Genomic DNA, 24767 nt, shown 5'->3' on the forward strand with positions numbered 1-24767 from the left:
CAAATCTTAGAGATGTGTATACATTTTTTAGGACAAAATTGAATTAGCAGATGCCATGGTAAAGAAGCGTACTAGAAAAAGTTACTGTCGCCTCATCCAATTTTTACAGCAGTCAGCTGTTGACAAGCTAGGCGAGCAACCGCGACAGTGAGGACGGGGAACAGCTGATTTCATGTTCCTAGTTGGCAAATTGTCTGCTAGCTACTAACGTACACATGCATAAGCCATCAGCGGTAGCACCAGTACACAAGACTCGTTTCGGCTATCTTATTATATACAACGTAGAAATAACCAAACACTTCATGAGTCTACGCAATGTACAGACAAAACAGTAAAGACTTTATAATCTTATAACTAACTATCTGCCCATGCTTCGCAACGGGGTGAGAATCTTTGGGTCTCTAATTCCACCGTAAAAAAATAGTATATTTCGTACCTAGGGCCTAAAGTGAGGTTTTGCCTACTCGATATCGGGTTTTAAGTTCGGGACGAAGTCGAGAACGTGAAACGATCGAGAGCTGCAAACCCATTTTGGCTCGTGGTACGAGCGGTTTTTTTTTACCCAAGTATGTTTTGCAATATAACGTCCCTCTTATTTATGTGAAATATTTTGAGGAATCAGCAAAATCAAAAATAACAATAAATAAGTGTCTAGGCAGCTGTGACAAAAAACAAGTCTATTGCAATGCCATGGATACAGCTTGTGCATTTAATATACATTAATGTTTTAAGTAAATAGGCGAACAAGTGATTTTGCGGCCCTAGGGATGTAAACCCCTGCTCGGTCCCCATATGACGATGACAGCTGGCATGGCCAGCAAAACGTAGCTTTCAGCCACCAATATAAACCAGCCAAATGTATGTAAAACAGCTAAAAACATCATAGTGAGGTGAAAAATTCGTTACGCATACTTTTACATTACCCTGAATTAATTATATGCATACAGAAAAAACGGAGTCATACTTATTGCGTATTTTAATGTAAACTAGTGGCTTGTAGGGACATAGTCCCTAAAAAGCTACGGAAAAGGAATTATTGTTGGAATATTTAAACAAACTCAGAATCAAATTATCTATATGTCAGGATAGGCCTAGATATCCCACTACAACATATCTTTTGTGCAAAAAAAAACAAAACAGTTTGTTGTTTGTCTTTGTTTGCTTTTGTTGATAACGTTATGTTCAATAAAGAATTTGAATGATTCCTGAGTTTAACTGCTAAAGGCAGCAAACACGTTTATGAATAAATATTGGTTTATTAAGGTAGCTTTGGTTTTTTGGTTAATGCTGATAACAAGGCTTCCCCGATGGAAATACAGTATTGGAAATTGTCTTCGTCAAATAAGAAAAGGCAAAAAATGGTGTGTTGAGATACCCTACCCAGTTATTATTTCTAAGTCTATGCTCATTTTGTAAAGGTTTAACAAAATTATTCTTAAGTAAAGGCATCCCATTGACAGAACTTGGACCTAAATTTGTTTGTGATCAACATTAAAAAACCACTATTAGCCTAGTGTAAGTATGTGGTGTTAATCCTCCTAAAGATACGATTGATTTACATATTCTACCAAAAAAGGGCCTAGTCAACGTCTAATTACCAACTATTTTGCGGCTAGTTAGGGTTCCATTACCCAGTTATCGAAACTAATCACGACATAAATATTTTTGGTTCATTTAAATACCTGTACGAACCTACTTCATCTCTATTCCCAAATTGTTTTCTAAGAGTAACCGTTGAGGTTATTCCACTTCATACAAAATATTGATTAAACACTACAATAAATCTCAAATATAAATGTTAGTAAATTTAAAAAAAATTGGAATAAATCTTTTACATATGTTTTGAAATAAAAACAAAGAAGATCTTCTTTTAATCTTGAATCGTTTCTTAAATCTTGAAAACAATTTATTTCAACTTTGACATAACTAAAAAGTCTTGATTATTAAAGGTAACGTTATCCCTTTATATAGTTGGTTTTAGTATACATTACATTGCAGAATTGACTGGCAAATGAGTAATCCAAATGTAAGCTTACTTGCTAATGATAAAATCACGATCAGCTGGATTGAAGTAAACAAAAATCAGCAGTAAATGCCTTCTAATGCTATTCTTATGGAGAACATTGTACGTTATATCTAATTTTGTGTTAAGATTTTGGGAATTTCACTATTTTTCCCGCCGTCATGGGATAAAGACCTTTAATTTGAGCCCTCCCACGTCGTTCTACGACTTCCCAGTCGCCCACAATTTTGACGCAAAGAATCGGCTTACGTAATTAATATATAGATTCCCATGAAACTGATAATTTACCCAGCACATTAAGGCCTTTATTCCAAGTATCTCAGTTCGTAAACCATACATACAATGTGACGATAAAATATCAACAAAATAGCATGTAGTTTTATGTAATCCTCACGACATTTCATTTGGTTCATTGACTTTAAATCCAATAATTGTAAAAATTATTGGAGCTTTGAAAAAAACTTCATATAAAATCCTTACACTAATAAAAGACGACGTCATGAGCGCGGGAAATGAGCTACAGCGGCTAGGGCATAGCCACATGAATACAGAACGGAATGAAGGAACTAGAACGGAGAACTGGCAACAGCGCACGCGAGAAGTAGGGGGGGCGCACACACCGCTCAAGCACTACAACGCATTAGTGGCATCCTGTCCACACACTGTTGATATATACCGATTTGTGGCATGGTGCCACAATTTAAAAACTGGAATGTTAGATGTTAAAATGGAGTGTTCATTAAAAATATCGATGCAGACATGTTTCTACCACCTTCCTTCATCCACTGGTGGCCGCAGGTTGAAAGATGCCACAATTAGGTGTTTGCGAGTATTCGGTAAAACCCCGTATGTGTGTGTGTGTCTGTGTGTGTGTCTGTGTGTCTGGATGTGTACAGAGCTAGAGACTACACCTGTGGTCCGATTTAAATGAAATTTGGTATGTAGGTTCTTTTCCATGGTATCTCCAGGCGTTTTTTTCATTTTTTTGAAATTTTGATTTTTAATGGGGATTTTCCCATAAAAACCCATAAAAAACCGAAAAAATCTGATTTTCTCAAAAACGGCCCGAACGATTTTAATAAAAATTTAGTATGTTGTAGCCCTTTAAATTCTGAACAAAATGGTACAAATCCCATTTCTGTAAAAATTACGGTTCAAAAGTTATGGTAAATTATGTTATTTTCCCATAAAACCCCATAAAATAACGAAAAAAGGATTGTAGACAAAAATCCGGTTTTGATTTAACATAGTATGTTATGGTCCTTACAATTTTGATAGTTTTTTTTTTTCATTTTTAGCGAATTTCCCATATAGGGAATATTAGCGAATTTCCCATATAGGGAATAAGCTATTACCGTAGTACTCATGGTAAGACCTGGACGCGGGACCGATTTTTTTTTTCATTTTGAGGTCCCTAGAGGCCAAAAACACCATCCGTTCAAATTCATATATATATATTTATATATTTATATATATATATATATATATATATATATATATATATATATATATATATATATATGTGTCCGTCAGCACGATAACTCGAGCAAAAATGATCCGATTTTGATGAAATTTGGTACAAACGTGTAAACCTACGTTTATTCGAACGAGTTCGCGATCCAGCATGATCGGACCATGGGAACGGGTGTTTACGGGGGGTTTTATGGGGTAAAAATAGGTTTTTCCCATTTTTGACCCAAAAAACATAAAATTTTATCAATTTATTTTCAAACCATTTTGTAGAGCTTAAAAAAACAAATAATTTAGTATATTGAAGCGTTATTATGCGCCTAATGGTTACGGAGAAAATTCCAAAAAATTGTAAATTTAAAATTCCCATGTTATTCTTATGGAGAATAAGTAAACTGTTGTAGTTTGCTTGTTTATGAACATATTTTGATCAAATTTGGAAAATTTTTTTATTTCTTACTAACTATTAACATTTTACAAAAAAAAACAGTTTTACCCTCCCTGATGCAGCAAACCTAAGTACTTGTTAAACTAATTCTATTTAAATCGGGAATAAATGTTATATTTTTAAGTAGACATTTCAGTGTAAATCCAATCAGTCAAATAGAAATTCGCTTAGTCTGCAGGTTTGCTGCGGCGGGGGTATTTAGAAATTTTTATTTTTAATGGGGATTTTCCCATAAAACCACATAAAATAATGGAAAAATTGAATCTTCCCAAAAATGGCCCGAACAATTTTGATAAAAATTGAGTATGTTATAGTCTTTTATATTCTGAACAAAATGGTACAAATCCCATCTCTGTAAAAATTACGGTTCAAAAGTTATTGTAAATTATGTTACTTTCCCATAAAAACCCCAATAAATTACGGAAAATCAGATTTTCCCAAAATTGGCTCGAACGATTTTGATGAAATGTAGTATGTTATATCCTTTAAATTCTGAAGAAATTTGTACATATCCCATTTCCGTATATTTACTCTCACCGCTTACACATGATAAAGGTTGTTGACAAACTTATGGGAGAAAGTATGTGTCAGAATGCTGATACCGTTTATTTTTTCTTGTGTCTGTGCTTGTTACTCTTTTATTTCAAAACAGAACTTACTTTCTGAACTTGCTTCGTCCATGCAACCACAGATCCTAAAATTCTGGCCACGATGGTACTGATTTGGCTCTGTTTAAATCTGATGTAGCAATCTGTCATGTAGCTATATGTTTAGAGCTTCAAGCTTAGTATAAATCATTAAGTCAATGACTTTCCCTTGGTGGCCTTTTCCCATTGATCTCCCAGGTTTCTTTTGAAACTGGGCAGTGGACAGTAGCTTACCCTGTTGGTGCTTTGTGAAAAGGGGGTATTCATTTAGTGTTATTTTAAGACAAATTAAAGCCCCTTTCCCATGAGGCATAGGTGGCAAGGGGTGAACCACATACTCGTGAAATACGCTCCGTAGTAGTTCCACGAATCGCCACGCTTCAGATTAAACAGGTTTAGTATTCAGTTGTGAACAGCTTACATTTTGTATTTCGGGCTGGCTTTGGGCAATTATTTTGTGTTGGTGTTGATATGTGGGAATCATTGGGAACAGGTGTAGTGAAATTTCAAGACAGCGAAACTTTGAAATTTGAACAATGACAAATAAGCTGTTTCTTCTTTTTTCTAATCGGTTCATGTGATCTCAATTTTTCTACTAAAATGCAACTAAAAACAGAACTTACAACCACACAACTCTCAACAATACACTCTGACATTGTTGAATTTCAGAGGTAAACTAAATCCAAAAGACTATGAAGCATATGGCTCGTGTGAACAGTCCACGCCCTTATGACAGGTGGTAGTCCCATCCCCAGTACAGGTACCAACACACCCAAGTTGACAAGTGTGCCAAGTATTCCTATTTCACTTCCCGTGGGAACGCGGCTTAACACAAGTAGTTTTACTGAACCTTTTTTCACAACTGGAACCATCTATTGCCTATGGGTGCAACTGTATATTTCTGAGGATATTTTAGCAGTAGGTATATTTCTAATGGTTTTCTAACAGGTGGGAGACAGTACTGGTAGAGTGAGGATCTACAGAACTCTAACAGACAGACCTCTACTAGACTTGACATCATCAGAAGTCTCTTCTGGTCCAGCCATCTCAGCTCTACAGTGGTCTCCCACCCAACCTGGCTTGTTCTTTGTGTTGGATTCTAATTCCTGGTAATACCAATAAAATTTCACTACATAACACGGAGTGGTGTGAATACATGATACTTTTATCACAATGTTTTTTTTAAAAAATTTTTGTAATAAGTATAATAATTTGGAGATCAGTGAAAAGCTTGGGTTATTTTAACAAAATTACAAACCTTAAAAAAGTCAATACAAAAAATTTGTTTCAATCCGTAAACATATTGTTGGTACAGTAAAATCTCGCTCATCCGGACTTCCGGTCCTGATTATGAAAAATCCGGACTATCGAGAGTCGAGCAAATACACAGCACTATATATAGCCGTTTTTTCAATTTTGTTCCAGGTCCACAGTAATGATAGCCGGGCATATGAACTTCCACCGGTAATAATTTTTTCGGGCGAATTTTGTTCCAGGTCTACAGTAATGATAGCCTGGGCATATGCACTTCCACCGGTAGTAGTTTTTACCGCTGTGTTATTCGATTTTTTTCATTATTCAAGGCAGTCTCGGCCCCGTTTCACTCGGATAATCAGACTTCTACTGTACTGTGTCGCTAAAAAATCACGATTGCCGATCCGGACTGCCTGGAGTCCGGACAAGGCCGATTCGGATGAGCGAGATTCTACTGTATCTAGAGAGGTATTATTTCTGTAAAAGTTTTAGAAGGGTTTGGTGGAAATACTGTATTGTTTATTGAGTCTAAAAAAGATACTTAACCTACAGCCCATTACTTCTTCCCTCACTCCCCACAATGGGTTCTCAAGAATGGATTTACTTTACAAACTAGATATTGTTTATTGAGTCTAAAAAAGATACTTAACCTACAGCCCATTACTTCTTCCCTCACTCCCCACAATGGGTTCTCAAGAATGGATTTACTTTACAAACTAGATACCATACTTATTTGTACTTCTTAGTTTTGAGATTAATATAAATATGTTCACCCAATCCTATGCACATCCGTATGAACTCCTTCCCAGTTTGTGCTATGAAACAAAGACATGTTTAATTATATTCTACAACTTATTCAACGACATGAAGTCATATACCCTCCTCGTTAGGTACCAACGCACAATACCTCAAGGTGTTTTTTTTTTAGTTTAGTTATATTTCTGTCAGTTTATTCACCTATAAATTAACAAACAAACAACATTTTTTTTCTTCTGGAGTGTAGGGGTACTGTTAACAGTAATATGCTTTGTTTCAGTATTCATATATGGAACCTGTGCTCCAGTGATATCTGCCCTGAGATGTCTGTTCCATTCACCCGAGAAAACATTACTTGTATTAGTCTGTCACCCCACAGGGGCAGCAAACTGTTGGTAAGACCACACTTTTGACTGATCAACAATATTTGAGTAACTGAGTGGTTAAAGTGATTACCTATAACAATCAAAAATGTTGCTGGTTGGATCCTAAGAAAAGTCAGTAGCTTTTTGATGGTTCGTAACTAGACCCATAGCTGTCCCTGATCTTATATGGTTTTATATATGGCTTTAATAGCTTACGCAACGATTGCGTAAAGATAGTGTTAATGACACTAGTAGAAAATTTAAGGTACGGTACCAGCCTTGGCGAGTGCCTTAAAATATTATACGAGTGTTGTTAACACTATTTACGCAAGTTGTGTACCTACACTACTTTACCTTCGACGGTTTTTAGTAATTTTCCCTATAGGGAAATACCTAGTACTAGCTAGTAGTAGAGTGCGGAAATGGGCTATAGAGTGTAAAAATGGTGGTGAAATCCTTTTTTTTGTGGTATTCTTTGAAGAGTTTGGGTACTCTACAAAAACACAATACCTTCCAAAATTAGCAGTTTTACAGCCGATTTAAAACTACCTAGCCTATTTCTCCTCTTTCCACACTATCTTTGCATCAGGGTCATAATCTCCAGTCATCTGGGAGATTTGATTGTTTTGAAAACACACAGTGTACACAGTACATGACAGCTACAGAGATGAGATGTGTGTCATTCTGTTTACAAATGATGCCAGTAAATGGTGATGAGCCCCGTTGCGGCATGCAATTACGGATTTGTACACAAAACAGACCCTTAAAAAACTGCCCTTTTAAATGCCAACAGTAAAATCAGCTGATTTAGCTAGCGAGTATGAATAATGTGGTGTTTTGCAACTGTTTACAGGTGTGGCAATATAATTATATAATAAAACACACTTATTTCTGTTACAGTTACTGATTCCAATGCATTGGTTTTTTACAGGCTGTGGCTTCCGATGTAGGAACGGTGGATATATTCAACCTGAAAGATGAGTTTGTAGCTCTACCTGAGAAAGAAAGTAGTGAACAACACAGCATTTTTAGTCGGTACATTACTATTCTTTAGCTGTGTACTGAGCGGTAAATAGGGATGTAACTAATTAAATTACTGTAATTTATTTGTTATTTTTTAGCCATTAAGTTTATAACAATATAGTGTTTTAGAACTAGAATTTTTTGTTACCACTAGTTTTTATCCATTGTTAAAAATATAAAAAGCAAAGAAATATAAATCTACCAACGCTATATGTTCCCTCTACAAATTTATCACTGAATTGTTTTGTTGGCTACATTTGTTTTTTCTGTATAATTCAAGATGCTGTAACATGTAAATTTACAGTTTTAAATATAACTAAGGTTCTTTAATTTTATATGAATATTTATTTAGAATGCAAAATTTTTTAACTATTTTTATTGTTCAAGATTTGATACAGTATAAGATAACCTTTTTACATAAGCTTTGATCAAATAGCTATGAATTATTCATGTAATAATATTGCACTGAAATTCTAATATTTCAATTTCAGTACATCGTAGGAATAAAGTTTTTAGATATCACTTTATCTTACTTGAACTTTTGACCTTTTTGGAGTACCTACTTAGACTTATACTTAGACTAGTTAGACTATATTCAATAAGTTCTTTCACATATTATAATTAATATGGTGATTACTTGAACTTTTGACCTTTTTGGAGTACCTACTTAGACTTATACTTAGACTAGTTAGACTATATTCAATAAGTTCTTTCACATATTATAATTAATATGGTGATTAACATAAAAATCAGTTGAGGCCTTACAAAGACAATTTCAATGCATTTATGAATATATGCCTAAAACATATGTTACCATGCAATACTTATAATTTAATGGAAATACACTTTTGGAAATTATTGTTTATTGCATCTATACCATTCCAACCTATTTGAGACATTGATATAATGATTAGTGTATGTGTGTTGGTTTAAACTTTTGATGATGAGGAAAGATTTAAAATGATTATAGATATAGTAGAGGAAAATACTATTGACCTGAACAAGAACATCATTTACAAACCTGCTTACTCTATTACTGAAGTGGTCTCTTAAATAAAAAGTTGGTACTTGGCCTCGTCTACACAGCCTTTCCATTACGTTTTGTCCTAAGCTTCTTTCTCGTTATAAGCCCCAACTCTCCATATCCTTCTGGACCTGGTCCGCCATCTTGCTTTGGGACTTGTCACCTTACCTTCAAGAACATAACTCAATACGTGTTTTACTTTCAAGCACTCTTCTTCCCATGATGTTTGTTAAGTTTCCTCAGAGTTCACATCAAACTTTGTCTAGTATTTTAACTCCCCTGGGTGGATTTATCCGGAAGCTGTCCATAAGTTAAGGTCTCCATCAAGTCATCGTGTTGAAGTCAAACAAGATAGCTCGAATCTGAGGGTACGTTCACAAAGAAAGCTTGTTCCAAGCTCTTGTTGGCAAGCGCTTGCAAGCTCGAACCAGCATGAGAAAAGTCAACATAGTTTCAAGCATGTGCGTTCACAGACAAAGCTTGTGCCGGCTAGCAAGCGCTTGTTACAAGTACTGACAAGCACGCAAGAATGTTTCGTACTTGTTTTCCGGCGCTTGTTGACCGAACCAGTCAGTTACAAACTACTAACAGTGCAGTATGAATGTCAATGAGTTGATAGCTCAAGTTTAGAAGGTGTTTAAAACTCCCTTCAAGTATATTTAAATTTGTTATTGGTCCAAAATTCGTTCTGCTGCATGGATAGGTTTTATGCCAATTCCCCAAAACTTCACTAAAACACTTTCAATTTTCTTGAGGATGTAATTAAACGTGGTTAACTCCATTCTCATATAATAAAAAACCTCACTTTGTCCAATTTCAATTGAGGAAATAAATGGTGGTAGCCTATGCCCCGAACCTACCTCTTCCACGGTTAATTGCATGAACACCTACTTTCCTTCTACACATTTTTTATTCTACATTTTCAATCAAAAATAACTCTTCATCACTTGGGACGGGTTGAATCCCCGGCACATCCACTAAACATTTAATCTCTCGTAACTTCTCTTGTGAAATGCCACTGGTGTAGAAAAAAAAGAGTGCTGAAGTAAGTTACTTGTAACCAGCTTTCTTTCTGAACGCACCCTGACACCAATATAAGTGTTCTTTACTTTATTCACTTTGATTATTGATTCTAGTGGGTTCCTACCCCTTTTTGATGTTTAGTAAGTCTACGAGGAAAATGTATGCTCCCACAAATCGCCTTCTGCTAAATATTAGGTTTTCTGTAAGGACTATTATTGACCCCTATTGAATTATATTTTAAGTTGACTGTTGCATAAGAATAAAAGTGTTTAAATCCATAGGTCATGAGGCAGGCGAAGGACTCTGAGGGATTAATGTCCCTTCCACAAACGTCGCCAGCAGGGTCCTATACCCCATTGCCCATTGCGCATGACCCATTGTGTGTACTGTATGTGGGTGTGTGTGTGTGTGAGGGCTGTATCTGCCTCTCAGACTGTAGAAAATATGCATGTTGTAAGAAAGGCTTAGTAAACCAAAAGTATGGCTTTTATTCATTCAAAATTACAACCATGTTTTAGTTAAGAACAAATACAATATTTACAAACAAATCAAATAATAAATATTATCAGGTTCACATCACCACAATGCATGAGGAGCTTTTAGCTCGCAGAAGAGCTTTTAGGTCAGCACGAAGAGGTCAGCAGCAAAAATCGCCAGTTTTCATCAGACAGTGATTCAAGTTGAGGAAACTTTGCTTGCTAATCTGCTTCTAAGACAACTAGACTATCTTTTGAATCAAAAGTGTAAAACTAACTGAAGGTTTTATTATTGATCATTCAATAGGACCTGACGAGAATAAGGCCTATGTTAACAAAAGTCTGTAACTTTAACAGTATCCAAATAGCCAATTTGAAATGAGTTGTTCTTTTACAAATGATATACTTTATTTAGAGTTTTTGATAAAAATTGTCACAATGAACTATTAACCTTTTGTAATTTGTCGACTAGATAAAAAATACTGATGGTAATTAAAAACTAGCTAAGATTTGCTTAAAGGTATAGGTAGTCATGTTAACATAAATGTGTGAAGAGAATTAATTACCAACAAACTAGAGGTGTAAACCTACTTTTGCATCACTATCCTAAGACAAGAACATAGCTGATAAACTAAATCTTCCCATAAGCTTTATGCAAAAACATTCTAGCATATCTCTATACACAATCTCTTTCAACAAATCAGCATACTGCCCTATAACAATTTTTAGAAGAAATCAATTTTCATATCCAATACATAAATATTCGTCAAAGAAATGATTTTAAAATGTCAACCTTTTATGAAAAAATTGTGTATTCATAAAGCGTTTCAAGAGTAAATTTGGGATGTTATTTCTGAAAAGGTACGTGGCTGTTGATAATACATTAAATAGGTACAATATTTATATTTTTTATTTCAATACAAAAGAGTGAATGTTATCAGCCTCTGCGAACAAGCAAGAGAGACTCATTTTCTTCAGAATCTGAGGCAGAGCTGGCAGCAGACTGGGAAGATGCTGACTTCTTCTCAAACTCTCCAGTGGCGCAGTTAGCCTTCAACTGTTCTTCACTTGATGATGATGATGAGGAGGAGGACTCAGATGTCTTCTTGGATTTTTCTGACTTGTAGATTACCTAAAATGTAGAGAGTAATTTGAATTATTATAAGACAATAACTAGCGGACTTATTATTACATAATTTTCCAGTGTTGACAAGTGAATTAGTAGTTGCAGTGTTATCTTATACCTACTGTATATGAACTCGCATAAATGTACATTAGTTGAGGATACACTAAACTTTTATGTAGATGTATTAATAGTCAACCAAGTGGTGACTGAGCCTTCTGAGTTGAAATATAAATTTTATTTTTAAATATGGAACTCACACATAGGATGTTCAATATTATTACTAATTTACATACATTCCACACAGGGTCTTGCTCCAAAAAAGTAAAGTAATATTTATAAATGGAGATATGCAAATTATAAAAAAGTTAAACATGTCTGTTAGGTGTTTAAGTACATAAATTCTCTATGGAAAAATTTTTATTTTAGTGAATTACAGAAGTAAGTAAAAGTAATAGGAAAACTCTGAATCAAGATAATTATTATGGAAAGATTTACTTATTTTTGTATTAAATTATTTAAAAAATTCTTTGTACAACGTACAACCAAGAAGGAAATTGTCATTCAGTTAAAAGAAAAGCTCTAGCATTTTATTTAAGCAAACCCGAAACATTTAACAATTTCAGACAGCGACACTAACCATTTGGACGAACCCTAAAAAGTCTCTATATTGCCCACATCGGGGACCCTTTGATGCAACCCCCCCCCTCCTCCGCGAATAATATAGTCTTATCTAAGTAATTTCTAATTATTTTCAAAAAAGTAAAATATATAACATTACATAATGATTCCAAAGGAGAAAATTGTAGTAAATTTGGAAGAAAGTACTTCCTTTAACGAATATGATTGAGTTATTTTACACTTCTTACATTTGTTAAATAGGTAACAAATATAAGATTAAAATAATTTTTTTGAATGTCTTTTACTTACTGGAGAAGCAAAGAATTCTTTTTCGATCTTGCACAGGTATTCAGACTGGAAGCATTTGGAATCTCTGATTAACTTGAAAACTTCAGCCTTCCAGCAACCACAGTTCTCGGTGACCTTCTTGATTAGATGGATTCTTCTGATAGCTTGTTCAAAACTCTCTCCTTCAAAAGGTTTAAGAACCCTGATCAACCAAGCATCACTGGACTCCTTCTCTAATTTTTTGTAGAATAAGGAATAAAAGTTCTGAAGATATTGGAAGTATTTCTCCTCATACCAGATAGAGCTTGAGCAAGTTGCCTTTTGGATAAGGAAGATCCTCTTAGCCCAGATCTCATCAGACTTGTCAAAGAATGAGTCTCTAGCAAAGATTCGTTTTACATACTCCTCATCGGTTTCCTTGGCCCACTTCTTGAAGCAAGTAGCGTACACAGATTTAGTGTATTTCTCAAAGTACTTTTGTTCAGTCCACAAAGATAGAGTGGGGTAGCAGTCACGAACAAGGATGATCCTCTTGGCGTACTGCTCTTCAGTTTCCCAAGCTTCCTTCTTGATGATTCTTGAGTAGTATGCTTCTTCAGTTTCAGTGGCAATCTTGGTGTACAGGGTTTTGTAGTATTCTGAGACAAGGTCAAAGTATTTGATGTCATACCAAAGAGGGAGATTGCAAAAGTCTTTACGGACAATGTTTAAGGTTTTGATGTAGGCCTCAGTGGTAGATGTGTAATCGGTCTTGGAAACGATCCTCTTAAAGTATGAATCCAAGCTTTCGTCCTTCTTCTGAACGTAGATGGTCTTAATATCACTCTCGGTCAATTCAAAGAATGCTTTCTGGATCTGAGACAGGTATTCAGCCTGGAAGCATTTGGAGGCCTGTACCTTCTTGAAGAAGTCAAACTTCCAGTATCCGAAACTTTCGGTGCTCTTCTTGATCAGGCTGATCCTCTTGATGGTCTGTTCAACAGTTTCTCCTTGCAGGGGCTTGAGCACTCTAGTTAGCCATGCCTCGTTGGTTTCTTTTTCTACCTGCTTGTAGTAGACTGAGTAGAACTTCTTGATGTAGTCGAAGTACTTTTCTTGGTACCAGATAGAGCTTGTGCAAGTTGCCTCTTGGATAAGGAAGATCCTCTTGGCCCAGATCTCATCGGACTTGTCAAAGAACGAGTCTCTGGCAAAGATTCGTTTTACATACTCCTCATCGGTTTCCTTGGCCCACTTCTTGAAACAAGTAGCGTACACAGATTTGGTGTATTTCTCAAAGTACTTTTGTTCAGTCCACAAAGATAGAGTGGGGTAGCAGTCACGAACAAGGATGATCCTCTTGGCGTACTGCTCTTCAGTTTCCCAAGCTTCCTTCTTGATGATTCTTGAGTAGTATGCTTCTTCAGTTTCAGTGGCAATCTTGGTGTACAGGGTTTTGTAGTATTCTGAGACAAGGTCAAAGTATTTGATGTCATACCAAAGAGGGAGATTGCAAAAGTCTTTACGGACAATGTTTAAGGTTTTGATGTAGGCCTCAGTGGTAGATGTGTAATCGGTCTTGGAAACGATCCTCTTAAAATATGAATCCAAGCTTTCGTCCTTCTTCTGAACGTAGATGGTCTTAATATCACTCTCGGTCAATTCAAAGAATGCTTTCTGGATCTGAGACAGGTATTCAGCCTGGAAGCATTTGGAGGCCTGTACCTTCTTGAAGAAGTCAAACTTCCAGTATCCGAAACTTTCGGTGCTCTTCTTGATCAGGCTGATCCTCTTGATGGTCTGTTCAACAGTTTCTCCTTGCAGGGGCTTGAGCACTCTAGTTAGCCATGCCTCGTTGGTTTCTTTTTCTACCTGCTTGTAGTAGACTGAGTAGAACTTCTTGATGTAGTCGAAGTACTTTTCTTGGTACCAGATAGAGCTTGTGCAAGTTGCCTCTTGGATAAGGAAGATCCTCTTGGCCCAGATCTCATCGGACTTGTCAAAGAACGAGTCTCTGGCAAAGATACGTTTTACATACTCCTCATCGGTTTCCTTGGCCCACTTCTTGAAACAAGTAGCGTACACAGATTTGGTGTATTTCTCAAAGTACTTTTGTTCAGTCCACAAAGATAGAGTGGGGTAGCAGTCACGAACAAGGATGATCCTCTTGGCGTACTGCTCTTCAGTTTCCCAAGCTTCCTTCTTGATGATTCTTGAGTAGTATGCTTCTTCAGTTTCAGTGGCAATCTTGGTGTACAGGGTTTTGTAGTATTCTGAGACAAGGTCAAAGTATTTGATGTCATACCAAAGAGGGAGATTGCAAAAGTCTTTACGGACAATGTTTAAGGTTTTGATGTAGGCCTCAGTGGTAGATGTGTAATCGGTCTTGGAAACGATCCTCTTAAAGTATGAATCCAAGCTTTCGTCCTTCTTCTGAACGTAGATGGTCTTAATATCACTCTCGGTCAATTCAAAGAATGCTTTCTGGATCTGAGACAGGTATTCAGCCTGGAAGCATTTGGAGGCCTGTACCTTCTTGAAGAAGTCAAACTTCCAGTATCCGAAACTTTCTGTGCTCTTCTTGATCAGGCTGATCCTCTTGATGGTCTGTTCAACAGTTTCTCCTTGCAGGGGCTTGAGCACTCTAGTTAGCCATGCCTCGTTGGTTTCTTTTTCTACTTGCTTGTAGTAGACTGAGTAGAACTTCTTGATGTAGTCGAAGTACTTTTCTTGGTACCAGATAGAGCTTGTGCAAGTTGCCTCTTGGATAAGGAAGATCCTCTTGGCCCAGATCTCATCGGACTTGTCAAAGAACGAGTCTCTGGCAAAGATACGTTTTACATACTCCTCATCGGTTTCCTTGGCCCACTTCTTGAAACAAGTAGCGTACACAGATTTGGTGTATTTCTCAAAGTACTTTTGTTCAGTCCACAAAGATAGAGTGGGGTAGCAGTCACGAACAAGGATGATCCTCTTGGCGTACTGCTCTTCAGTTTCCCAAGCTTCCTTCTTGATGATTCTTGAGTAGTATGCTTCTTCAGTTTCAGTGGCAATCTTGGTGTACAGGGTTTTGTAGTATTCTGAGACAAGGTCAAAGTATTTGATGTCATACCAAAGAGGGAGATTGCAAAAGTCTTTACGGACAATGTTCAGGGTTTTGATGTAGGCCTCAGTGGTAGATGTGTAATCGGTCTTGGAAACGATCCTCTTAAAGTATGAATCCAAGCTTTCGTCCTTCTTCTGAACGTAGATGGTCTTAATATCACTCTCGGTCAATTCAAAGAATGCTTTCTGGATCTGAGACAGGTATTCAGCCTGGAAGCATTTGGAGGCCTGTACCTTCTTGAAGAAGTCAAACTTCCAGTATCCGAAACTTTCGGTGCTCTTCTTGATCAGGCTGATCCTCTTGATGGTCTGTTCAACAGTTTCTCCTTGCAGGGGCTTGAGCACTCTAGTTAGCCATGCCTCGTTGGTTTCTTTTTCTACTTGCTTGTAGTAGACTGAGTAGAACTTCTTGATGTAGTCGAAGTACTTTTCTTGGTACCAGATAGAGCTTGTGCAAGTTGCCTCTTGGATAAGGAAGATCCTCTTGGCCCAGATCTCATCGGACTTGTCAAAGAACGAGTCTCTGGCAAAGATACGTTTTACATACTCCTCATCGGTTTCCTTGGCCCACTTCTTGAAACAAGTAGCGTACACAGATTTGGTGTATTTCTCAAAGTACTTTTGTTCAGTCCACAAAGATAGAGTGGGGTAGCAGTCACGAACAAGGATGATCCTCTTGGCGTACTGCTCTTCAGTTTCCCAAGCTTCCTTCTTGATGATTCTTGAGTAGTATGCTTCTTCAGTTTCAGTGGCAATCTTGGTGTATAGGGCTTTGTAGTATTCTGAGACAAGGTCGAAGTGCTTAATATCATACCATAGAGGTAGAGTGCAAAAGTCTTTACGGACAATATTCAGAATCTTTATGTATGAGTCAACAGTAGAAGTGTACTCATTCTTTGCTACGATCCTCTTGAAATAAGCTTCCAAACTTTCTTCTTTCTTCTGACAGTATAGAGCTTTTATTTCTGCTTCAGTCAGTTCTTTCTTGACAGATTTCTGAAAATTAAAGGTTAATTACTTAATACTTTTAACTGAAATGGTGACCACACGAAGGTATTATTTTAAGCTGATGAGTGTAGGTTGAATGGCGCAATCTTGTAATCTTGTTACTGACTAAGGCCAACCTTAAACATGACTACTAATTAATAGCCCATACTTAACAATAATATATAGATCAATACACAATGTTTGTAGGGTAATAAATTATTTAAAAAAATATATATTTCATTACTGTGGCTTTAAGAGAGTCTTTCCGACCAAGGCTCATGTTTAACAATCCCGATGGTTGAAAAAAGACACTTTTAGACCGTGTTATAACTAAATATGATCTCATATTGCAACATTAATTAACAAACTAAGTTAGAAATAAAAAAATGTAAAGCTAACCCTCTCGAAACGACATCTAACTTGTTTTCAATTTTCCTAAAGCAAATTAGCTGCTGTTTATTACGTGATGCAATCATTTCGTCTATTGCGATTGGTTAGTGTACACTATACTATCGATATTTCAAATTACTGTATTGACAATAATTCAAAAATAAGCTACAATCCACTGTATATAGGCATATCAATCAATACATAATTTTTACTATGCGATTCCTTAATCCTTACAATAAAAGTTCACAACTGCGTTCACAACAACTCATTTATACTCCATAGGGACTAAAAAGGCTTTTTACTCCCAAGAGACCCTTTCACTCCGTAAGGCATGTATTAACAACTGTTTTTTTGTTGCAATATGACAATAAATATATTTAACGATTTCTTTTTAAGATTTTAAACTCATAAGACAAGGTATTACCTCGATCTTGATTTAAACATTTCTCCTCGCAACACATAAAAATCACACTTTATATCACAGTGTGCAGAAAATATGATAGTTGAAGTTTTGAGTTTTGAAGTGTTCTTAAATCATTATGAATTTCCTTACGGTTTTGGATATATTCCCAATATTGGTTTCAATAGTGATAGTCCTCTAAGATAGTTAGAGTTATAATTTGATATATTTTATATTTTTACTTTGCAATATTTGAAAAGTATAAGGTAGTAACTGTTTTAAAGTAAACTATAATAATATTAACATAATACAGTTTAGATTTTCATTTCGGGTTTTCACCGGTATCGTTTATTTTTATGAATAAACACGTCAAATTCACAACTAAGGGCAAACAATTAAATTTATTTAGTATTTTATTTAAAAATATATGTAATTTCCTTACTACAAACACTGCGAATTTGAATTAAATCAAAATATTTTTTTAGGTAAGCTTATAATTTTTTATGCAATGTAAAAGAAGTATAAAAGTCGCAATGTGATGAATTCTTATAAAATTTACATTCGCCAATGTCAGAGGTAACGCTTTATTTCTAACTCGTTTTTTTTTATTGTATTCATAAAGAATCCTGTATTTGTGTTTGTTACATGTATAGCCAAGTTGAAATGACAGCTTGGTAAGCTAATATAGGAGTATTATAAGAATTGGTGCACTCATTATCTTCCCTTTTTAGTCCACTGTCAAATGTACACCCGTGTGCTCCTTGATGAGGCAGGTGTGGGAGTAGTCTAAAGGCGGGGACACACTTGTCATACACCCTTCCGATCCGACTCCGATCATACTGTGGTACGACTGTCGGAGAGGGGAATGGTACATAACTTTAAACGTGGTTGTTTACACCTCTCCGACACGCGTCACGTCATACTCCGATCCTACTCCGATTTTGGCTCCGATCACGCACCGACACTGCAGTCTATTCGTTTGTCGGATGCAGGATGGGTTGTTTTTTTAAAATCACCTTTATTCTTAAGATTTAAGAATAATGGTTTAAGATAAATATATGCCGATGCTTTATGTGAAATCTGTGCGTGCATACCTTCAATTTGAGACCTCGATCATGAAAATCGGACGGGTAGAAGAGCCAAACGAACTCGAGAGAGAAAACCCAATGTGCTTAATATAAGATGGGCACTTAAGTAAACCACCTAAATCTCTTCGTTTGACCTTTGAGAAATACAATTTCGATGGTGGCACTCTTGAAAATTGTGCGTTTGAACGCTGTGGGTAAAAAACAAAATGGCCGCCATTTAAAATGTTTAAAGTCAAATTCCATGAAAACCAGCTATTAAAATAAAGTTTTGCAACACATTATTTTAAGTCCTTTTTATTCCAAATCGAATGACACTTTATTTGCGAAAATCGGATAATAAATAAAAAAGCTATGTAACTTTTGTTATTAATGCTAATTATCAAAATGGCAGTCATTTTAACACCACAAAGTTAAATTCCATAGAAACTAGTGTCAAAAACATTATAAAAGTTACATAACTTTTTTATTTATTATCCGATTTTCGCAAATAAAGTGTCGTTCGATTTGTAATAAAAATGACTTTACATAATGTGTTTCAAAGTTTTGTTTTAATTGCTAGTTTTCATGGAATTTGACTTTAAAAACTTTTAATGGCCGCCATTTTGAAATTCGATGAGCCTAATCAACGATTTTTTCGGAGAATGTTAATAGTTTTAGACTTAAAGTTTATACCAAGTTTCATAAAAATATCTTCAAGGGCTATTGAGTTATGAGTTATTTTCAAAAAATTCAAAATGGCGGATTACGGCTAAACTAAGCCGAAATCGAAACAAATTTATACAACATTTTTGACTTATTTTTGCACATAGAATCTGAATCTGCACAGTCCACAACGCTTTACTGAAACACCCTTTATTACTTTTTGAAATATTTAACTGTCCTGGGACATTACATCCACCCTGATTAATTTTATTCATGAAAAATATAAAATTATGTTTTATGAAATAATGGTTGATCCTACATAAAAACAACTGTAATCATATTTTTTGTGCAGATTTAAAATAGCTACATTTTGGTATCAACAATTCTTTTGTAACCCTAACGGTTACTGATATAAGATATAAGTAAGAAAACAAGATTGCTATGGTGGCCATTTTGTTTTTTACCATTCGGCGTTCAAACGCACAATTTTCAAGAGTGCCACCATCGAAATTGTATTTCTCCAAGGTCAAACGAAGAGATTAAGACTACTCCCACACCTGCCTCATTAAGGAGCACACGGGAGCCTGTATATGTACATTTGACAGGGGACTATTTGCTTGTATTAGATATTTGATTGCGCATGACATTGTTCTTACCTTACAACCACAGCCGCAGCCGCCGTTTCTTACGACTACTTGTTCTTCGCTGGATGATGCTTCAGAGGCTGAAGAGCTGGATGACTTCTTGGACTTCTGTGCCTTTACAAATGCGCCCGAACCGTCCTGAAATTATTAAAGCCATATAGTGCTACTGTATACCATTAACTAAAGTTAGTTTAATTTTACCAACCTGGATCATGATATCGCAGTATAGGTCGACTCCTTAGTGAATATCTTGGATAGACTAAATATGATGTTTCCTGGGTAGATTGTTTCCTTATTCGTATCTTAGTTTCACTTTTCAGAAAGAACCAGTAAACACGATCGAGTGATTTGAACTGAATTGTATAAATAATTATGAATGGTTTGATACAGAAATATTAGGAAAAACACTTTTTGCTAAAGGATACATAGTTAATTTGGAAGGAGTTATTTTGTGATCAAAACTTTTCTTAGGGTTATTAACGGATTTGGAAGTTGTTTGCTGAAATTTTAAAGATCTCACTCTAAAATGGTGCAAACCCTAAAATGAGCTTAGTAAATGCTAAAAGCCTCGCAGCAGTTGACCTCTAAGTTCCCATGTTAATCCCTAAATATGAAGTATCTGCTGGGAATTACTCAAACTGTTCATAAAAGTTATTTATAAACAATAGGTATTCTTAGTAGGGGGCAATATGCCAGAAAAGGTTTGATTTTCAAAACATTTTTATTAGATGAACTACTTGTATAGCGGGCGAGTATTTTCGATAGTAAACACATTTATACTATACTAAAATTGAAATATTTCATTGTCTCTGACCACTTTGTCAATCAAAAAGAGAGTAAGATTGTTATGTAGGCTTCTTTATAAATTGTGCAAAGTTTCAAAGCTTTTGGCGCATGATTGGACTCTAGTATTATCAAATCAAACGTATAAACCTCTGCATGGGACCCTCTGTATATCAGAAAAATGAACTGAATCTTCAAACGTTAAAGTGTATGGTTGATTATCAATGTTTTTCTATTCTTAATAATTGAAGAGAATTTACCCATACATAAAATAACAGTGGAATAAATTTATCATATTCTTACAGTATATTGAATATTGAATTACTTACATTTTGTGATACAAATGACTCGGAGCTTTTTTCTGCATTTTGGGACACAGCTTTGCTAGAATCCTCCTTGGCTTTCTTCTCGTAGAATCCGTTTCCTGATATTATTTGTTCTTCGCTAGAACTGGCGTCGGCGGACGAGGAAGAAGAGGCCTCTTGAGATTTTGACTTGGCGATTGACTGAAAAACAGGAAAGAATACCTTTAGTGTGGTTTGAATTAACAAATAATATAAAACATATTTTTTTAAACCTGCATCAGTAGGCAATTTGAATAGTTGTTGAAATTATAGGCCAGAAATCAGGTAGTGGTTATCGATTGAGACAGTTTCAAAAGCCATAAAAACTAACCGTAGCGCTGTACCTCTATACCAGCTCCCTCTCGGTTAGTTAAAGTTATTATTTTTTTATCATAGGCTACTGTCCGGGAAGCAGCCGTTTTTAGTTCTCTAAATCGTCAGCAAAATCATCGTTTTCAGGTTACTTTAAATAGGGAACAGAAACGCATGGTAAAATTTTTGGTTCGCTAACCTCAAAACTTTCACTCCTAGTGATGAAAACTACTATTACATAAATGACACCGTATTGTATTCCTAGACACAACACAGTAATTGGCTACTTACGCATGATGAGGGCCTGGCCAAGCTGCTTGGGGTTACCTGCAAACATAAAACTGCATTAGGCTATGTAAAGTATAAGAATTAATCAATATATACATTACATTCATCAACAGTGTCACTATAACAAATTTTGTTTGCAAATTTTACAGTTTCACATACATTGAGCAACTATTGATCGTGTATTTTTAAACTATAATGATTTACTTTAGTGTTATAAATTGATCTTATAATGTACAGTAAAAATCTTCACTTCACAACATCGTGTCAAATATTTTTTGCTGTAATTCATTTAAAAACAGATACCATTAACAAATTATTAAAATGAACAGAAAATTTAGAGCAAAAAATCGAATAGTTAAATATTGTAAATAATACAAATTCTGTGAATGCCACATTCCATGAAAAACTATACCAGTACATTAATATCTTCTGCAAGAGCAAAGGTTACAAAACAAGGTAGCATTAAAATAAATACTCATAGTTAAGTTAGTCTTAAGAACTATAGCCAAATGTCTGAAAACTGTCTATGTAAAATGGTTTTGTTTCTATAGTATTATTAACAATTCGTAATGTGGGGCTAATCGAGACTCAAAACAAAAAACAATAATTAGGTACCACCGAAAGTGGAATACTATTTGATAATGAAGAAGATATTCAATTTATATGGTTCATCTCTAGCCAATTTTGAATCAAACAATATCACAGTTAAATGAGTGTTCCATAGTCTAAACGCTATTTTTCCCTTGGGTTTGATACAGATTTTTACTTAATTTTTTGTTAAAGTGCTGGTTGAAATGACATAACATGCCATAGTTGACGAGTTATTTTTGGTTAAAAAGTTGGCATTTTCAATGGAACATGGTGGATGGTAAGCTACATCAGTGTACCGTTGGGTAGTTCAAGTCAATAATGATAATTTTTTCTTAAGTGGCTACAACTTTGACTAGGAAGTCTCCAATGCATGGTGAAAGATAAAAATATAATAGTCAATAATTATTTGATCTAATGTTCAACTTTTGGTCTGCATTGTGTGAGGAACTTACCAAGAGCACGGCTAGTGCTGCAGAGAGCAGCACGATTGAGGTCCTCATAGTCACAAGGTAGAGGGATCTGGGTATCTAGTATATATAGTGTACAACACATGTCTATTACTTGTCTAAACATATTAGACTTCGTTACTGATGTGCGCAATCAGCAGCGCCTTGCGAACGGCTTTGATTGCGATAGATGCTGCTAATCACTTTCTCAAACTCTCTCGCGGAAATCTTACAATATAATACTTTATCCTACTAATATTATAAATGAGAAAGTTTGGATGTATGGATGTATGGATGTATGGATGTATGTTTGTGACAAGTGAGCGCGAAAAATACTGGTCGGATTGGGCTGAAATTTGGCATGATGATAGCTCACATTCCCGATTAACATATAGGCATATTATTATTTCAAAAATCCTTTCGGGCTCCGCCCCAGTGGCTCTGGAGTTTCCCATGTTAACCTTATGAGAAATGGAATTATTGAATCTTAACAGCTGTTTCAATTAAACAAGTTGGTTCTGTTCTATGATGTTCAATAGCATTAAAGTTACAAGGATTTGCCAACAGGGTGCAGCACTATTATTTCTTTTACATTTATGACAACAGCTAATTTGCAACCAAAAGGTGAGTGAGCGTAGCGAACGAACTTCAACCTGGAGGCGAGTTAGCGTAGCGAACGAGCTAACCTGAAGGCAAGTGAGCGCAGCGAACGAGCTCCAACCTAAAGGTGAGTGACCGTAGCGAACAAACTTCAACCAGGACGTGATTGAGCCATGCGAACGAGATAATCTTGAAAATTAAGAAGTTAAACGAGGCAAAGCCCGCGGGTTACAGCTAGTAATTGTATATATATCAGTGCAAGTGGCTATGCAAAATTTCATTTAGCTCATAACACGTTAGTGTGTAATTTAATTTTAAAATACCTTAAATAAGGTTGATAATACTGTTTCATTTTTTATAAAGAAATAGAACATGGTCTCAGATGGGAAAACTTTGTTTGTCTGGATATTCTTATCGAATGGCAAAAATCTCAAACTTGATAAGGCTCATGACCTTTATATCGACGCCTTGTAGAGCAATAAGCACTTAGTTTTGACGTTGAATTGATCAATAGTAGTCTACGCAACGATCGCGTAAAGGTAGACCTCAACGTTGAGAACGTCCTCAACGTACAAATGTTTTAATGGTAAAACCTTTAAACTAAGAAACAAAGGCTACGAATGCTCGAATTTACTTTTTTTCAAATTCAATCTAATAAACCTTTTTGAGTAACCTGTAAACATATTAAATTTGACACATAAACACCTCCCAACTAATAATGGTATAGGCTATTATATTCTACTTTTGTGCCATAGACAAACATGATTTTCTAGACATATCTAGAGAAACTACATCATTGAGAAATAGTAGTTTTCATCACTAGGAACGAAAGTGGCTCTTTTTACGATTAGGTACCAAAAAGACACTTTCGCTCCATGTGATGAACAACTATTTTCATCATACTTAGGAAATAACCTTCTAATCGTTACAAAATGTGACCACATAATTCGAGTTTATACAAAGTCGTCATCAATCTTTACATTTCTGTTTACAAACATAATGTATAATATCGTGGGATTAGCAGCGTTTTTAAACAAATTTTGAGGTTAGCGAACAGAAAAATTTACCAGTTTTGCGGATAGTCTGATGAAAATAAAATATTATTCAGACCTAATTAAATATTTTTGTATCTGCGAAATGTGAGCTTTCCATGTAAAACAACTTGTCCAAATATAGCCTACACATAGATACTTTATAGAGCTGATTTTTTACAGAAGAATTATTACTACAATTTTGTTAACTGAGCATTTCAGTTAGTACACCTATACTACTTTGTCAAAAGTAGGGCCTATTTTCATTAGCTTGGCCTCAAAGAAAATTAATGAAGTTAGTTTTTACAATACCATTCTATTTTTTTAAAACCACATATTAAATCTTTCTCTATAACAGATATATGTATGTAAAAGTATGATAAATATATGTTAAAGCATTGTAGTCGGCAAATGAAAACAATCTACCTTTGAAGTTACCCTTGCAAACACTATTTACATACACTATGAAAAGGATAGGGCCTAAAGCTATTCCTTGGGACATCCCATGTGTAATTACTCACTCATACAATATAATCTCCTATTTTTACACACTGCTTGCGTCCTAGCATACATCTCAAACCATTTGTTAGCTACAC

At 35.4% G+C, this 24767-nt stretch overlaps 2 protein-coding genes across 2 annotated transcripts in view; one reads left to right on the forward strand and one right to left on the reverse strand.

Annotated features, from left to right (window-relative positions):
- LOC129001949 (cytoplasmic dynein 2 intermediate chain 1) overlaps nucleotides 1-8271 on the forward strand; it is a 37167-nt gene extending 28896 nt beyond the window's left edge. Inside the window, exons 16-18 of the mRNA XM_054429399.1 lie at nucleotides 5537-5697; nucleotides 6879-6993; nucleotides 7895-8271. Coding sequence (XP_054285374.1) covers nucleotides 5537-5697; nucleotides 6879-6993; nucleotides 7895-8017 — 399 coding nt within the window. The 3' untranslated portion in view covers nucleotides 8018-8271. The remainder of the gene's footprint in view (nucleotides 1-5536; nucleotides 5698-6878; nucleotides 6994-7894) is intronic.
- A 3126-nt stretch (nucleotides 8272-11397) lies between these two features.
- On the reverse strand, nucleotides 11398-22621 carry LOC128988179 (uncharacterized). Its single transcript, XM_054409421.1, has 6 exons — nucleotides 22547-22621; nucleotides 21507-21542; nucleotides 20889-21065; nucleotides 19789-19914; nucleotides 12563-16621; nucleotides 11398-11641 (listed from the first exon to the last, which is right to left on the reverse strand). The coding sequence occupies exons 1-6, from the start codon at nucleotides 22592-22594 to the stop codon at nucleotides 11447-11449; spliced, it is 4641 nt and encodes a 1546-aa protein (XP_054265396.1). The 5' UTR covers nucleotides 22595-22621; the 3' UTR covers nucleotides 11398-11446.
- Between the last annotated feature and the right edge of the window lie 2146 nt (nucleotides 22622-24767).

The sequence above is a fragment of the Macrosteles quadrilineatus genome, unplaced genomic scaffold (genome assembly GCF_028750875.1).
Source record: "Macrosteles quadrilineatus isolate MER2022 unplaced genomic scaffold, UCM_ALF_1.0 Scaffold_1__1_contigs__length_201487025, whole genome shotgun sequence".
Lineage (NCBI taxonomy): Eukaryota > Metazoa > Arthropoda > Insecta > Hemiptera > Cicadellidae > Macrosteles > Macrosteles quadrilineatus.

Bases quoted from the DNA above. Each gene is read 5' to 3' on its own strand.
- LOC128988179 (XM_054409421.1), bottom strand. From the start codon at position 22,594: ATGAGGACCTCAATCGTGCTGCTCTCTGCAGCACTAGCCGTGCTCTTG. The intron at 21,543-22,546 runs GTAAGTTCCTCA...TTATGTTTGCAG, and splicing joins CAGCACTAGCCGTGCTCTTG to GTAACCCCAAGCAGCTTGGC. The intron at 19,915-20,888 runs GTAAGTAATTCA...TAATAATTTCAG, and splicing joins AGTCATTTGTATCACAAAAT to GACGGTTCGGGCGCATTTGT.